The 16,329-nt window shown below is 49.8% G+C and overlaps 1 protein-coding gene across 2 annotated transcripts in view; it reads left to right on the top strand.

The window, feature by feature from the left end:
• The first annotated feature begins 471 nt into the window (after window positions 1-471).
• Window positions 472-16,329, top strand: part of LOC128331578 (G protein-activated inward rectifier potassium channel 1-like) — a 39,251-nt gene continuing 23,393 nt past the window's right edge. Inside the window, exon 1 of one of the 2 annotated variants that reach the window (XM_053265153.1) lies at window positions 472-3,018. In XM_053265153.1, coding sequence (XP_053121128.1) covers window positions 2,368-3,018 — 651 coding nt within the window. In that variant the 5' untranslated portion in view covers window positions 472-2,367. The remainder of the gene's footprint in view (window positions 3,019-16,329) is intronic. The other variant, XM_053265152.1, reaches the window with a different exon arrangement.

Genomic DNA, 16,329 nt, shown 5'->3' with positions numbered 1-16,329 from the left:
GTCCCCCTGCACCTGGTCACCACCCCCATTGCTGGACCCCCGTGGTAACTTGAGGCAAAGGCACTTTTTACTCACTCAGGGGGCTTTTCTTGAATACCACCAATCAATGTCTGTTAAAAGTACCCACTTATATAAAGAACAGTTCCACGTGAGCTCCGTTCCACTGATGAGGGGAGTGTTCGATGTGAAATAATAAAGTCCATTATGGTTCTTTCAGAAATCTCGCATATGGGACAAGATTCGCCGACCCATCCTCAAAAAACGCACTCTGCCCCTTCCGTCGCCCCCAACGTCTTCATCCTTGTCCTGGTGCAGCCATTGCCTTCGTGGAGAAGGAAAGGCGCTCTGCTCGTGCTCAGAGACACCCTCCCTACTACCTGACGACGGCACAGAAGCCCCCTAGCTCGAATTAGGCCCCGCCTCGCCATTTCCTCCACCACCCCCACACACGCCCCACTAAATATCTTCCTTCCCCCTCTGCGGAATCGCTTCCCGATCCTCCGACTGCCTCAAGGCTTGCAGATCACACACACACACACACAACACACAGAGAGACTACCCGCTGCCAACCAAGCGCCAAGCTCTGCCGCCTGCGTATGCGGTGTGTGAAGCGGGGGGCGGGCGAGGGAGGCACCCTAATTCGAATTCCTTCCACTTCCCAGTCCTTTCCTTGCGCGGGACTTGAGCCATTGTGCGGCTGGCTGGCATGACTCACCCGCTGCTCCGCCGCTCATCTCCCCATCTCCCGCGCTCCACTGGGGGGCCTGGCGGCAGCTGAGACCTCACCGCCCCAGGGAGCGGGGAGGGCTCGCGGTGGGCTGAATCCCTCTAGCTGGAAGCCGCTGGGGAGACTCTGAAGCTCGCCGGGCAGAGACGGTCGTCGTCGTTGTTGCGCGGAGAGCCACCGACGCGCCGGGCAGGCTGGTCAGGAACAAGCAGCAGAGGCGCCCCGGGAGCGAGACGGCGGCCACTAGGCGGCGCTGCGAGGACCCTGCTGGTCTACTTCGCTTCGCTTTCCTGCGCGTTTGGTAAATCCCAGGACTTCGCAGCCGCCTCCACACCACAAACTGCTTGCCTGCTGCCTACCTTCCTGCCTCCTGCTCCTGCTCCCGCTCCGCATCCAGGAGGACCGTCTTCGCTTCAGAGGACCGCAGAGCTTAAGTTTCGGAGCCGGCTAATCCGAGCGTGCTGGAGAGGAAGGGCTTGAAGAAAGGAAAGCGGGAGGCGGAGCGGGAAGGGGAGCGCAGGCAGGGAGGTTTCTCTCTCCCGCCCCCCCGCCCCCGCTTCCAAGGCTGCTCAAGCCCGCGGCGGAACCCAGGCGGGCAGCGCGGAGCTGCGCCCCCCGAAGAGAAAGCCGGCACCGCCACGCTGGGGGCGCCTTCAGCCAAGAGTGGCAAGTTGTTCTCACTCAGGTAGGTGGGGCAGGCAAGCACAGCGTCCCGCAGATTCGGGAAGCGGCGGGCACTGCAGCTGAGCAGAGCAAAGCACGCACACTCTTTCCCCCCAGGGGCCAGTTCTCCCCCCGCTCCACCCCAGGAGAAGACATTTCAAAAAACAAAAACAAAACAAACAAAAACCAGCCAGCCGCCCGGCTAATTTGGACTGTGCGTCCCAGCGCCAGCCGATGCAAAGGGACCACGCTGTGAAGTCGGACCGTGCGCGCCTATGTGGCCCAGCCGCCAAAGAGGACTACCGAGGCATTCTTCTCCGGCACCAGCCTAATGCTCACAGAAGAGAACCCGGATCGCTGCTGACCGGTGCCACCACAACTGGTGTCCGCACCCAAAGCCAGGTGGTGCCTTACCAGCCCAGTTCCTGGCATAACTGGAAGGGACCCCGAGCCAGCCACACCTCCACTGAGCCGCTCCTCCTGTACTGCCTGGCGGTTCCAGCCCCACCATCGGCACACACAGGCGACCACCCCCAGCCAACCCACAGGAATCCCGTTCCTAGGGCTCCAGCTCCAGCATCTGCTTCCAGCAAATAAATTAGGAGGACTATCCGGCCATCTGGGTCCAGCGTTCAACACACAGCAGAGAGAGACCACTGGTCAGACCAGGCGATGCTGTCCAGTGCCAGAATTCGCTCACAGTAGGTGGGTTCAACTCCTGTCCTGGGGTGCACAGAAGGGGGAACTAGCCAATCCTTCCAGTCATTTGCCAGCCCCTGCCATGCAATATTAGCAAGCCCATGGTGTGCCCTCAGTGCCAGCTCCCAGCAAAGCCAGGAGATCACCCAGTCAAGACAGGTGCCTCCAGTTTGCATGTGAACCCGGTATAGAACACCCTCCAGGCCAGCCTCTGCTCTCTGGTCTCAGCACAGGGAAGACCCCACTAAGCCGTCCGAGACAGGCTTTTCTGCACCAGGATGTCTGTGGTCCGAAGGAAATTTGGGGATGACTACCAGGCGGTGGTGGGCACATCATCCCATCGGAAGCGGCAGCGCTTCGTGGACAAGAATGGGCGCTGCAACGTCCAGCACGGGAACCTGGGCAGCGAGAACAGCCGCTACATCTCAGACCTCTTCACCACCCTGGTGGACCTCAAGTGGCGCTGGAATCTGCTCATCTTCTTGTTGACCTACACAGTGGCTTGGCTGTTCATGGCCTCCATGTGGTGGGGGATCGCTTATCTCCGTGGTGACCTCGAAATGCACCATAGCCCAGACCCGGGGCACAGCCCATGCGTGGCCAATGTCTACAACTTCCCATCGGCATTCCTCTTCTTCATTGAGACGGAGGCCACCATCGGCTATGGGCACCGCTACATCACTGAGCGCTGCCCGGAGGGAATTGCGCTTTTCCTTTTCCAGTCTCTGCTGGGCTCGGTGGTGGACGCCTTCCTGATTGGATGCATGTTCATCAAGATGTCCCAGCCCAAGAAGCGTGCCGAGACTCTCATGTTTAGCCATGCGGCCGTCATCTCACAGCGGGATGGGAAACTCTGCCTCATGTTCCGGGTGGGCAACCTGAGAAACAGCCACATGGTCTCGGCCCAGATCCGTTGCAAACTCATCAAGGTGAGTGAGAGGGTTCCCCAAGGGGGAAGTGACCTTGTTCTCACGGTGATGGAGATTCCTGCAGTACACCACTCAGTAGCTAGTAGAGAGATGGATGTGGGAGGCTTAACTTCTTCAGAGCCAGGCCTGGCCCATGTTGTGTTCTCACATAAGCTCCTTAGAGTCTTTCTATATGGCAACAAAGTGCAGGATAGTCAGAGTTTTCATGTAAGTTCCAGGTGCATTCTTATCCCCCATACATATGCTGCTGCAGGCTTCTACGCTATTTCCCAACACAATCCTTACCCTCTGTACACATGCTGAGCAGGGACTTCACAAAATTGTCACAGCTCCACCTGCCAGCCGGCTCTTGTATCCTGACAAGAACTCAGCCTTTTTCATTATCACTTTTGTGACAACTGGGGGGAAAGGCAGTTTCTTCTAGGAATGCAAGAGCTGGCCAGCAGGTGGCGCTGCAAAAATTGTGTAAGATCTTTGCTCAGTGTGTGTACAGAGGGTAAGCTCGTGCTAGGAAGTAGCATGAAAACCTGCAGCAGCACTCTGTGTGCAGGGAGTAAGACTGTGCTTGGAACTTGTGTGAAAGATCTGAATATCCTACACTTTGTTGCTGTATGGAAAGACTCTTGGTCTCACTTCACCCACCTACAAAATGGGGAAATTAAATAAAAACTACATCATGGAGTTATTGTGAGGGCAAGCACAGTAAAAGATTATAAAGCTCTTTGCAAATGAAAACAGCTATATAAATTATACCTATTAGTTTAAGGTAGGGATTCTCAGCATTGGGTCCCCAGATGTTATTGGACTTCAGCTCTCATAATCCCCAGTCCCAGTGGCCTTTGGTTGGGGATTATGGGAGTTGAAGTCCAATAACATCTGTGGACCCAACATTGAGAATCCCTGGTCTAAGGCATGGAGCACACAGAGGTTCCAAAGACAATAGACAGATGGGACTGGAAATATGTAGCACCACTTCAAAAAATGATAACACACTGTACTGAAATGTATTCCCTGATACTGAAATGTATTCCGTGCCATATGATATAAATTTTGCACACATTTTCAGATTTTGTTTTTCATACTTGATGCTGATTTTAAATTTTTAAAAAACCCTAAGGCTACATACAGTTCTTTACACATTTACTATGGAGTAAGCACATTGAATTTAGTGGGTTTTACTCCCAGATAAATATGCATAGGATTAGGTTGTACATTTTAAGACAAGGCAACAATGTTAAATATCAGTTTGTTAAATTCAGTACTTATACACTTTCCCCACCCAACCCCCTCTCCCTTAAACCCAACAGCAAAGAAAGCTGAAAACAAATTCAATTAGGAAAATATCAACTGAGGTTTCTGCAAATGCATTTGAGTTAAAAGAATTTGTTCGAGAATTTCCCCCTCCCCAAATGTATTTAAGTTTCTGTGTCTGTGTGTATACACACGTATGTGTGATTGCAATGCACTCATAGCTTAATCTGAGTCACAGGCAGCACAACGCTCTTTTTCACTGCCAGAGTTCAGCCCTGTGGCACACAAAGTCATGCTAAATAGATTGTCTCTAAGCCTGTGCAAAGTGCCTTTCCTTCATCACCAAGCAATCTCAGCCAGAACCCACACATACATCTTGCATATGGCCATACAAATGGTCAGTGTTCAGTTTTAACCTCACCAGTTATGTTTACTGTTGATGGAGAGTAATTCCAGGATTTACCTCCCTCCACCACAATGGGTGATTGGTGCTTTCACTTACTAGCTGTTCTGCAGGAAAGATGCTCACTTGCAGCAGTCCATTAATCTCTGGGTGAGAGTCATGGTGACTCTCATAGAGAACAAACAATGGTCAAGATGGTAGCAAGCAAAGAAAAAAATGGGGAGACAAAGCTAAAAATGCTGGTGAGGCGCGGGGGGGGGGGGTCACAAAAGATGCCTGCAGCTCCTCCTTCCCATTTCAGATATATGGGTGTAAGTTGTTGTTTGGCAGTGGAGGCTCAAAAGCACCCTGTCCAGTGCCATTATTGCATATGGTCTAGGGTGGAGAACTGGCATGAAAAAACTCATTCCTGGATGAAATTAAGCCATGGAGAGAAGGAGATAAAAGAGGTTTATAGAAGATGAGTTTGAAAAGCAGAGAAAGAGGAAGGGTTACATTCCAAAAGATCTACTTATGCCTATTAGCTAAGAGAAAGCGAGAGGGTGCCTCTGATTACCAAATACACAGGGCAGGTTATTGCTGTCTCCATCTTACTCTACTTGCAAGCTTCCCTGGGGCTTGCCTCTGCTGAAGACAGAGAGAGATGTAGAGTTTGGTAGTCCTTTTTTCTGTGACCCGCATCATGACCTGTGCTCTTATGTTCCATCCCTCTCTCAGCTTTTGAGGAACAAAAGGGTGGCCTGTCTGAGGGCCATTTTAAGCAGTTTCTTGAGTGTATGTGTGTGTGTCTAAATATATAGAGAGCAACGGCCCTATTGCAGCTTGTTCTTGTTACAGAATTTAATACATTGTTACAGAAATGGCTCCTCTTGTTCTTACAGCAGTCCAGAAGTCCTTTCCACATCCACAGTTGCTTTTTGTGAGCCATACTCGGGTCCATGTCTCTTCTCAAAGAGAATAAGACACTGCCATTTCAAATGAAAGCATCAGTAGAAATTCTGGTCTCTCTTCATTTAACATGATTTGCGATATTCTCCTTAAGAGAATTTGCAATATCTTAATTCTAAGTAACCAGGTTTTCACCTAGGGAATTTAAAGATATTTCTAGAGTCTTAAGAATCATATTTTGGGTGATAGTTTTAATTTAAATACTGAATTGCACTCTAAACGCCTTCCTTTACATAATCTTGAATACTCCCTATTACCAGAGCATCTGGAGTTGACTGCAAAATTATAACCGGTCCTGATATGAATAGATGTATAATAATAGAATAATTTAAATACATGGACATTTCCACTACCTATGAATATAACTTGCTTTTCTTTCAGAACTTGTTCATTGTATCTCTTGTTGTGGTTCTATAATTGTCTTTTAAGGTCTACAGAATATAATACCACCTAGAGATAACTTGGTAGTAAGATTCTTTCAATCTCAATGCTAGCCTATTATTCCAAATTCAATGACAAACCTTCTCATTTAGAAGATATATCAAATTCCTTTCCCAATCATGAGGGGTTTTTTTTTAATTTCTCACAACAACTTGCCTTTCTACACCAGGTAGAAAGCACTCAAGGCAGCTCAAATGCTAAAATGAAACAAGCACCAGCACCACAAAATAGCAAAAGAGCCACAGATTAAAAGGTCAGAAATGGCAGATTAGAATATTATAAAAGAGGTAGAGATTTACAAGAAATATGAAGCTGTTCTTCAATCTAGGGTCCACAATGTAACATAGGAAGCTACTATCTACTGAGTCAGACTCTTGGTCTATTTAGCTCAGACACTGACTAGCAGCATTCTAGGGTATTAGGCAGAGGGTCTTTCCCAGATCTACCTAAAGATGCCAGAGGTGGGACCTTCTACATGCAAAGGATGTGCTTATCACTGACCTATGATCCCATCCCAACTGAGAAGACCCTTTCTCTCATGCCCACCTGTTGTACCCCAGACAGTAAAGAAACAGAGGAGGGTCTCCAGAGCAGAACTAAATTCCTGGGCAGGCTCATATAGGAAGAGATGGTTCTTGAGATACTCTGATCCCACTCCATCTAGGGCGATAAAGTTCAAAGCCATCACCTTGATTCAAACCCGGAAGCAAATGGGTAACCAGTTCAGTTTGCAAAGGATCAAAGCAGGGGTTCCCAATCTGTGGTCCTCCAGATGTTGCTGAACTACAACTCCCATCATCCCCAGCCACACTAACTCATAGCAGGGGTTGATGGGAGTTGTAGTCCAACAACATCTGGAGTGCCCCATGGATCAAAGTAATATGAACCCCTGGGTCAAAGTAATGCATTCTGTTCTCTTGGCTGCTGTCAAAACCCTAACAGCTGCATTCTGGACCAATCAAAACTTCCAAACCGCCTTCAAGGACAGCATGAGAGAGCCCGATGTGCTCCCGATTTCTGGTCATGTGCTTGCAAAGGGAGGAGGCAGGGAGGGAGGAGGCAGGGAGAACGCTTGTGTGCGAGGTAGCCGGTAGAAGGGCTTTTCCTCCTACCTCGGTAAAATGCTGGAGAGAGCATCTGGGTAGGGCATGCTCATGACCAAAAAGTGGAAGCCCTGCCTAGGCTGGCACATCACCTGCTCTGCTGGCTGTCATGAGAACAAGCCTTATGTTTCAGTGGGCCAAAGGAATCTGCTTAATATTGAATCAGAACATTGGTCCACCTACACCATTGGTCGGTGTAGCATTGCCCACACCGACGGGCAGCAGCTCTCCAGGGTTTCAGGCAGGGGTCCTTTCCAGAACTCCTTGGAAGTTGCCCGGGACTGAACCTGAGACCTTCTGTCTATGGAGCATGGGCTCTGTCACCAAGCGACACCCCCCCCCATATATAAATCCACCCAGCATTGTCTACACCAGTGGTTCCCAACCGGGGTTCCTCCCGATGGTGCTGGACTACAACTTCCATCATTCCCTGCTGCAATCTAATGTGGCTGGGGATGATGGGAGTTGTACTTCAGCAACATCAGGAAAGACCCAGGTTGGGAACCACTGGTCTACACTGACTGGCAGCAGCTCCCACCACGGTTCCCCCCCAGCCCTACCCGGAGATGCTGAGGACTGAAGCGGGGACTTCCCGCAGGTGCTCTGCCACTGAGCTATGGCTCCTGTCCTCTGACGCAGACCCCAGGGGGCCCCCCCAATGCAGCTGATCTAATCCTCTCCCTCGTGACTCCCCTTCCTCACAAATGCATGGAGCAAGTAGCTGCACTTTCCCAGCATGACAATGCACTGGGTGAGCCTAGATCTCCATCACTGGGAACTCCGCCGCCGTGGACTTAAAAGATATGCCCCAGCGTTTATTCAGCCATGCCCAATTCTCAGCTAGTCCTGAGATCCCTTCTTGCTGGCGGTTGGCATTTGGGGGAATCTGTGGCCAGCCAGCCCGCCAGCCCTTGTTCCTTCTGGCAAGTACTTCTCTCCCCCGCTGCAGCCCAGCCACAGAGTAGGAAGTGCCTCAAGCTGTCACTCGCATCTCGCTGCTGTCTTCACAAGTTCCTGCATCCGTGGAACAAGCTGTTCTCTGACATGGCCCAAATCCAACCCAAGTGCTTTGACTATCAAAGGCAATCCCTGCTGGACCAGCAGCGAGCACTAGAGGCTTTTGTCAGATCACACCAGCAGGAAGGCTGCTGCAACTGGCATTTCGGCGCTTCGGAGAAGTTCTTCCCTAGAGTTGACTCTGAAGGTCATAAACGGGGCAGTCGCACACTTTTCTATGCGACGATAGAGCAGCAACTGCCGTCTGCTGCAAAAATCAGCCTCCTGCAAATTTCACTTTTCGTTGTTTTTATTAAAATAAGGTCTCTGGTCCTAATTTCACTTTTGGTTGTTGTTTTTAAGTCAAGTTTCTAGTCCCTAAGTTTCTAGTCCCTACAAAGAAAACTTGAAAATCTGTTCTGCCCATGCTCAAATCATAGGGGGGGAAATGGCAGCTGTTAAAAGAAACCCACAAGCCCAATCTCCTGACTCCCTCTTGTGTTAGCCAAATCATGGCCCTCTCTGTGGCCGCCTAAAATCAATAGCAAAGGAGGCCTGCAAAAAAGTAAGACGGCCTGCCCCCTGAAAAGCCGAAGAAAATGTCAGGAGCACCTTGAGATTAATTTAAATGTGATCAGCCTTGAAACATGCGAAGATATAAAGAAAAGGCTGCTTCTGAGTAGAGGCAGACTACAGTTCCCTCACCACTGAGTAACTATAGCGAGGCTACCTAACTTTTCCGAGGTTGGTGAGTAAGCAGTTATTAATTTCTAACAAAAAAGAGAAGCTGCAGCTACCCCTAAAGCCAACCTCCCCAGTCATCAGTGTGTAAGTCTGATTGTGGAGGGAAATTTATTTTGTGCATGTTCAGAGGCACTCTGTCTGGATGGGCAGATGGAGCACAGAAAGCAGACAGAGAGCTCTTTCCCCACCTCTCTTAAAACACTAGAACTCAGGGTCACCCAGTGAAACTGACAGTTAGGTGATTCAGACAAACAAAGGGAAGTACTTCTACACAAAGCACATCATGAACGTACAGAATTCCCGGCCAAGGGATTTGGAGATGGCCACTGGGTTAGATGGCTTTAAAGGGGGATTGTACAAATTCAGAGAAGAGAAGCCTATCAGCGACGATTAGCCATGATGGCTAATGGAACCTCCATGTTCAGGGGCAGTGCACCTGGGTTGCAACAAGTGCTGGGTTGCAACGAGTAGGGGTTGCAACAACGAAAGAGGTCTGTTTCCTCTTTAGCTTCGTAGAAGTTGGAAACAGGACTTGGGGTCTGCCCAAGCACGGTAGGTGCGTGGAGGTGGCGAGCCCCAGCAGGACCAGGTATGCCTCTGGCCCCTGCCTCTCTTGCAGACACTCCTCCCTGAAGGAGAGCGCCTCGGGCTTCCCCCGGGCAGCCCCCTCCGCCGTCGCTCCCCGCTCGAGGCCATGTTGCGACACACACGCGGCGCTCCTTCGGCCCCCACCCCGAGCGGCTCAGCCTGCCCGCCGCTGCCTCGCCGCTTCATCTCTCCCATCCCTGATTAGCTCAACCGAGGCGGCTGCAGCGGCTTTCCGTGCCCAGCTATGCGGGGAGATAAGCCTTATCGCGCCTCCGGCTCCTTTTCCCCCCTCGCAAGGGGCCCTCCTCGCGTCAGTCAGGCTGCCAGCGTGCCGGCGAGAGGGGCTTCGCAGGCAGCGGGGCGGGCCCGAGCCTGAGCCCCCCAGCGACCTTAACTGAGACACGCGCCGCGGCGGCGGCGGCGGCTGCCTCCGACAGAAAGGGAGACGCGCGTGCCGCAGCCTCGCCTGCAAGTGAGGGGCTGCTGAGTCGGGCTTGGTTTGCCGCGAGGCCTGCAGTAGTAGCCACAAGGCGCGCGTGCCGTCTGCGTGGAAGCCGTACTGCCCGGGGGGGAGGAGGGGGCAACTGGGGCCATCTGCCCCAGGCCCCTACAAGTATCCCCACTAAGGTGTGCGCATATGCGCCTGTACACAAGTTTTCGGATGTCCTCCGCTCAGTTAATTTTAGATCCCGCTTAGGTTGAATCCGGAAGGCCCCACTCTGAATGCCGTGCCGGTGCGCACACGCTGCCTTGATACTGCGCTGTGCCACCCCTAACAAAACCCACTGTGCGCAGAGATGAAACAAATTAGAGGGAACACTGTCTGGCCCCCACCCCACAAAGCAAGGCCCCCGCCATAGTTCCTATCCTATGCGTACCATCATTAAGCTGGGCCCCAGCCCCAGCCAGTGTGGTGTAGTGGTTAGAGTGCTGGATTCGGGCGGGGAGACCCGAGTTCAAATCCCCATTCAGCCCTAAAACTAGCTGGATGACTCTGGGCCAGTCACTTCTCTCTCAGCCTAACCTACTTCACAGGGTTGTTGTGAAAGAGAAACTCAAGTATGTAGTACACTGCTCTGGGCTCCTTGGAGGAAGAGCGGGATATAAATGTAAATAATAATAATAATACCGCATTGTTCAATAGGATTGTTGGTATATATATTTTTTAAAAGAGGGAAAGGTTTATCAGAGTATTGGATGACTTTGAACGGCAAGCTAGAGTCCGACTTGACCATGATAAACTGGGCAAGGAGGAGCTGCATGTGAGAATTCTCATATGTGGACCATCCACGCAAGAATTCTCACATCTGCCCCTAGCTTTGTACAGGCATGCATGACTCATTTTAGAGGGCCCCCAACCAGTGTTCCCTCTAACCTTTTTCATCTGTGTGCGGAATGAGTTTTGTTCTGAGCGGAAGTATCAAGGCAGTGTGCGCGCACATCCATTCAGAATGGGGCCTTCTTGATTCAACGTAAGTGGGAACTAAAATTAACTGAGCAGGAATCAAAGAAACTTGTGAGCGTGTGCACGCCTTAGAGGGTCACTGCCCCCAACATCACACTTGCTCCAGGCAGGGGCACTCTTACCCCTGGACTTCCAGGCCAAAGTCCAGAGCCTCCACACACCCTTAAAGGGTAAAGTTGTGCCGTCGAATCAATGTCAACTCCTGGTGACCACAGAGCCCTGTGGTTGTCTTTGGCAGAATACAGGAGGGGTTTACCATTGCCTCCTCCCGTTCAGTATGGGATGATGCCTTTCAGCATCTTCTGATATCGCTGCTGCCCGATATAGGTGTTTCCCATAGTCTGGGTACCATACCAGCGGGGTTTCGAACCGGCAACCTCTGGCTTGCTAGGCAAGTCATTTCCCCGCTGCACCATTATGGAGCCCCACATCCCTGGCGGGTGGGATGTGGGCAATCCTCTTTAGTCTGTCCTGCATGGTGTGGTTGCTGTACCAGCGGCCTGCATTGCACCAGGCAGCCAAGCATGACTGAGCTGCTCTGGGCACCGAGCGTGACCTTGGCGTTAGAGACAGAGCGGGGAGTGGGGAAATAATATGTGGGATCGGAATCTGTTAAGTTGCGTGTTGAAATGTTTGCATAAATATTCCTATTTTATAGTCTTACATTCTTGTGAGTTTGGTTGCTGTTTGTGCCCTCAAGAACCCACGTGTTAAAAATACTGCCTGTGTCTGGGGGTGGGGGGGAAATGGAGATGATACTTAACTTGTAGTGGAGGGGAGGGCCTCCAAGGGCCTTTATGAGAACCAGCATAGCGTAGTGGTTAGAATGTTGGACTAGGACCAGGAAGACCCAGGTTCGAATCCCCATTCAACCATGAAACTCACTGGGTGACTCTGAGCCAGTCATGTATCGCTCAGCCTAACCTACCTCACAGGGTTGTTGTGATGATAAAAATAACCATGTACACCGCTCTGAGCTCCTCAGAGGAAGAGCGAGATATAAATGTAAAAATACATACATACATACATACATACATTTAGGTCCAGGCTCCAAAATTACCTAGCTGCACCCCTGGCCCCAGGCCACACAAATCCTCTGGACTAGCCTGAAGTCCCCAGGAATATCAACATCAGTCTTCAGGTGATGATTGAAAGCCATCCTGGAGGTTTTAATTGCTTGATATTTAGGGGGAAAGATTGGGAGAAAACAATTCTGGAATAGGTTCAGTCAGCTGGCATCCCTAATAGGAGGGGACCACTTTGTACTGGACGGTCCTCCTCAGAAGGGTGTGTTCCAAATAAGAACCCGGGGGCAAGGGCCCTTCGACCAGAGTTTATAAACAGCAAGTGAGGCATAGCTCATCCCGGTGATCTAATTATTTTATTATTTACATTTTCTACATTTTCTATCCCGCTCTTCCTCCCAGGAGCCCAGAGCGGTGTACTACATAGTTAAGTTTCTCCTCACAACAACCCTGTGAAGTAGGTTAGGCTGAGAGAGAAGTGACTGGCCCAGAGTCACCCAGCTAGTATCATGGCTGAATGGGGATTTGAACTCGGGTCTCCCCGGTCCTACTACACCATGCTGGATCTTACACAAGCTGTTGGGACTGAGCTTGAAAAACAAACTTTTCAACTACTACTGAAAAGCAAGTTTCTAGTCCTTATGGCCAAAGTGAAAAATATGAGGGCTCAGAGACTGCAATCCTTTGTTCAGTTTCTTGGGAGTAAGTCTCATTCAACTTAAGTGGGGCTTACTTCTGAATAGATCTTCATTGGATTAGGCAGCAAACTAGTTAAAAGTATTTGCCATCTAACAAATACTAACAAAATACTAACCAAAAAACCCCCAGAGGTAACCTTGTTGGTCCTATGGGCGGGGGGGGGGGGAGTCCAAAAGAGACTGTAAGGTCATACTTTCACATTAACAGTAAAGGGCCTGCAGGAATGCCACAGTGTCGCTATATAACCACGTTGATCTCTGCAAATCTGTTGAAATCTCTGCTGCAGGATGTGGTGATGGCCAACAGTCTGGGTGGCTTTAAGAGGGACAAATTCATAGAGGACAGGTCTGTCAATGGCTACTAGTCTGAGAGCTCTAGACCACCTCCAGCCCCAGAGGCTGAATACCAGTTGCGGAGGGAGCAACAGCAGGAGAGGACCTTTTGTCTTTTGCCTTCGGGCTTCCTAGAAGTCTCTGGTGGGCCACTATGAGAAACAGGATACCGAACTAGATGGACTTGGGCCTGATCCAGCTGACCTGTTCTTATGGGACTGGGACATCTGTATTTAGCTACCAAAAAAATAGGGTTGGAATGCAGTGTTCTCTCTAACAGGGATTCCCAAATGATGATGATGATGATGATGATGATGATGATGATTACATTTATATCCCGCTGTTCCTCCAAGGAGCCTGGAGCGGTGTACTACATACTTAAGTTTCTCTTTCACAACAACCCTGTGAAGTAGGTTAGGCTGAGAGAGAAGTGACTGGCCCAGAGTCACCCAGCTAGTATCATAGCTGAATGGAGATTTGAACTCGGGTCTCCCCAGTCCTAGTCCAGCACTCTAACCACTACACCATGCTGGCTCTCAGATGTTGTTGTTGTTGTTGTTGTTGTTGTTGTTGTTGTTGACTACTACTCCCAGAACCCCCAGCTGCAATGGCTTTGCTTAGGGATTATGGGAGTTGTAGTCAACAACATTTGGGAATCCCTGTTGTTGTTGTTGTTGTTGTTGTTGTTGTTGTTGTTGCTGTTATTTCATTCATTCATTCATTCAATTTCTATACCACCCTTCCAAAAATGGCTCAGGGCGGTTTACACAGAGAAATAATAAATCAAATAAGATGGTAATATAGCACTAAGGAACACTGGTTGGATGTTAGTCTCCAGTATCATGTATGTATTTATTTATTCATTCATTAATTCATTTATGTCTCTCTCCCTATTCTCCCCCCCTTCACAAGTCCATATTGACCATATTAGGTGAGCCAGTGTGGCATAGTGGCTAACCTAGGACCAGGGAGTCCCAGGTTCAAATCTCCACTCGGCTTACAGGTCACTGTCTCCCTGCCTAACTTATCTCGTAGAGTGGTTTGTGGGGAAGAAATTAAGAGAATGCTGGAGACGGCTCCAAACTCCTTGGAGGAAAGGCAGAATAAACATGTAACAATTGTTAAGCATTTGGTACACAACACAACTATTTTGTGCCATGGGAAAATGTGTACCCATGCTTCCCCCACTAAGCTTGAGCCTTGACCATGGGTTTATCGGTAGGCATAGCATTTCTGTAGGCTTCTTGGGGGTGGGGGTTCATTTTCTGTGTCTTCTCCCTAATGGCTGGAATTCCCTCACTGAATGGGCTACCAGATGCCCCCTTTCAGGTTACTCTTTAAAACTCCTCATTTCTATCTAGACATAAGCTCTAATTAGACATTATGCTGAACATTCATATGAGTGTACAGTATATGAGTGTTCAGCATAATGTCTGAATCTGTACACAGGTACAGTTATTCACACATTATGTTGAACACAGGTATAGCAGTACACTTTCTCACCTAAGCCATGCATTTTAGGGGCCTGTACCCATAAGAATATAAGAACAGCCCTGCTGGATCAAGCCCAAGGCCCATCTAGTCCAGCATCCTGTTTCGCACAGTGGCCCACCAGATGCCTCTGGGAGCCGCAGGCAGGAGTTGAGGGCATGCCCTTTCTCCTGCTGTTACTCCCTCGCAATTGGTACTCAGAGGCATCTTGCCTTTGAGGCTGAAGGTGGCCTGTAGCTCTCCAACTAGTAGCCGTTGATAGATCTCTCCTCCATGAAGTTATCCAAACCCTTCTTAAAGTCATCCAGGTTGTTGGCTGTCACCACATCTCGTGGCAGAGAATTCCACAAGTTGATTACCCAGATTCTGGCATTTGAGGAGCCTGTACCTAGATTCACTGTACCCAGATTCACTGTACCCAGTCATTCACTTAGAAAGTCATTCACTCAAGCGAAAACTGTGTTCTACCCAAGTTTGGGAGCTGTGTGTGCTCCCAATTTTTGGTTGTGTGGAAGCAAGGTAAGAGGAAAACCTGGATAGAAGTGATTGTGTAGAAGCAAGGTAGAAGGAAAAGCTACTTGGGTAGTTTTCAGGTTTTCCTCCTACCTTGCTTCCACACAGCCGAAAATTGGGAATACATACAGCTCCCAAACCCAGGTAGAACACAGTTTTTGATTGTGTGAATGACCTTATTGGCTTTGTTTGTTTGTTGGCGGGGGGGGGGGCAATTATATCCTGCTTTTCCAAGTTCAAGGCAGCTCACAAGAACAAAATCAAACCGCAGCAAAATACAATAAAAGCAAATGTCTAAAGGCAGCAGAAAAGGGAAAGCAATAACTCAAGAGCCAATCAACTGATTAAGGGCCTGCTGAAATAGCCAGGTAGATGCTGAAGGGCAGCCAGACTGGGAGGGCAGCCAAATGAATCTCCCGGAGTAGGGAGTTTCACGTCCTAGGTGGATAGGTGCCTTATGCTGAGTCAGACCTTTGGTCCATCTAGCTCACCGATATCTGCTCTGACTGGCAGCAGCTCTCTCTAGAGGATTTCAGATAGGAGTATCATCTCTTCCCTTTCCAGAACTGGCGCTATCATTGGTTTCCCACTGAAGCCTGTGCTCATATAGGCTCTTCAACTGGTTTAGGGAAGGAAGATGAACTTCTCATGCACCACACATATTTGCACATATGGCTTCTCATCCAGCCAGGGAGATGTGTGCAGAAGCCTCCTAGCTGCGTTTATGTTCTCAGAGATGAGAAAACAAAGTGTGCACCCCTTAAGGATGCAGACAGGAAAAACTTGAGGAGCAACTCCTAACTTTAAATTTGGGGGGACCAGTGGGAAAGGGGAGAGATTATGGGTTATTAGGTTTGGTGGTGGGGGGATTCAGTAAAATAAGGGGGAAACCCCTCAAATGCTTGGGGGTTCCATTGCCCCTGTGTGCAGCCCCCCAACTTCTTTGAATTAAAGAGCCGCCGCTTTGGGGGAGGATTGCCTTTACATGCCGTCTTCGGCATATTTGCAAGCTCAAGACATGGTTAGGCACCAAGGTATTCTTAGCACCACTTGTGAAAGCATGCCTGGAAAGATGGCATAAGAAATGAAATAATGAGAGGCCTGCAGCCGGCAGATTGGCTGGTAAATTTCAGTGCATATAACCCGCCCCACCCCCCCGGCTATCTAATCAGCAGACTGTGGGCGAACCTCTTTCTCTCCTATGTACACCCACCCACACAAGTCTCTGATGCATACTCTTTCTGTCACCCACATTTTTCCCTCTCCCCTTCTCGCTCCTGCATGCATGCCGCAAGAGAGGCCTCCAGCGCCT

This window comes from Hemicordylus capensis, chromosome 6 (genome assembly GCF_027244095.1).
Source record: "Hemicordylus capensis ecotype Gifberg chromosome 6, rHemCap1.1.pri, whole genome shotgun sequence".
NCBI lineage: Eukaryota > Metazoa > Chordata > Lepidosauria > Squamata > Cordylidae > Hemicordylus > Hemicordylus capensis.
Note: the sequence above shows the minus strand (reverse complement) of the source record. Positions and strands in the feature narration are given on the sequence as shown.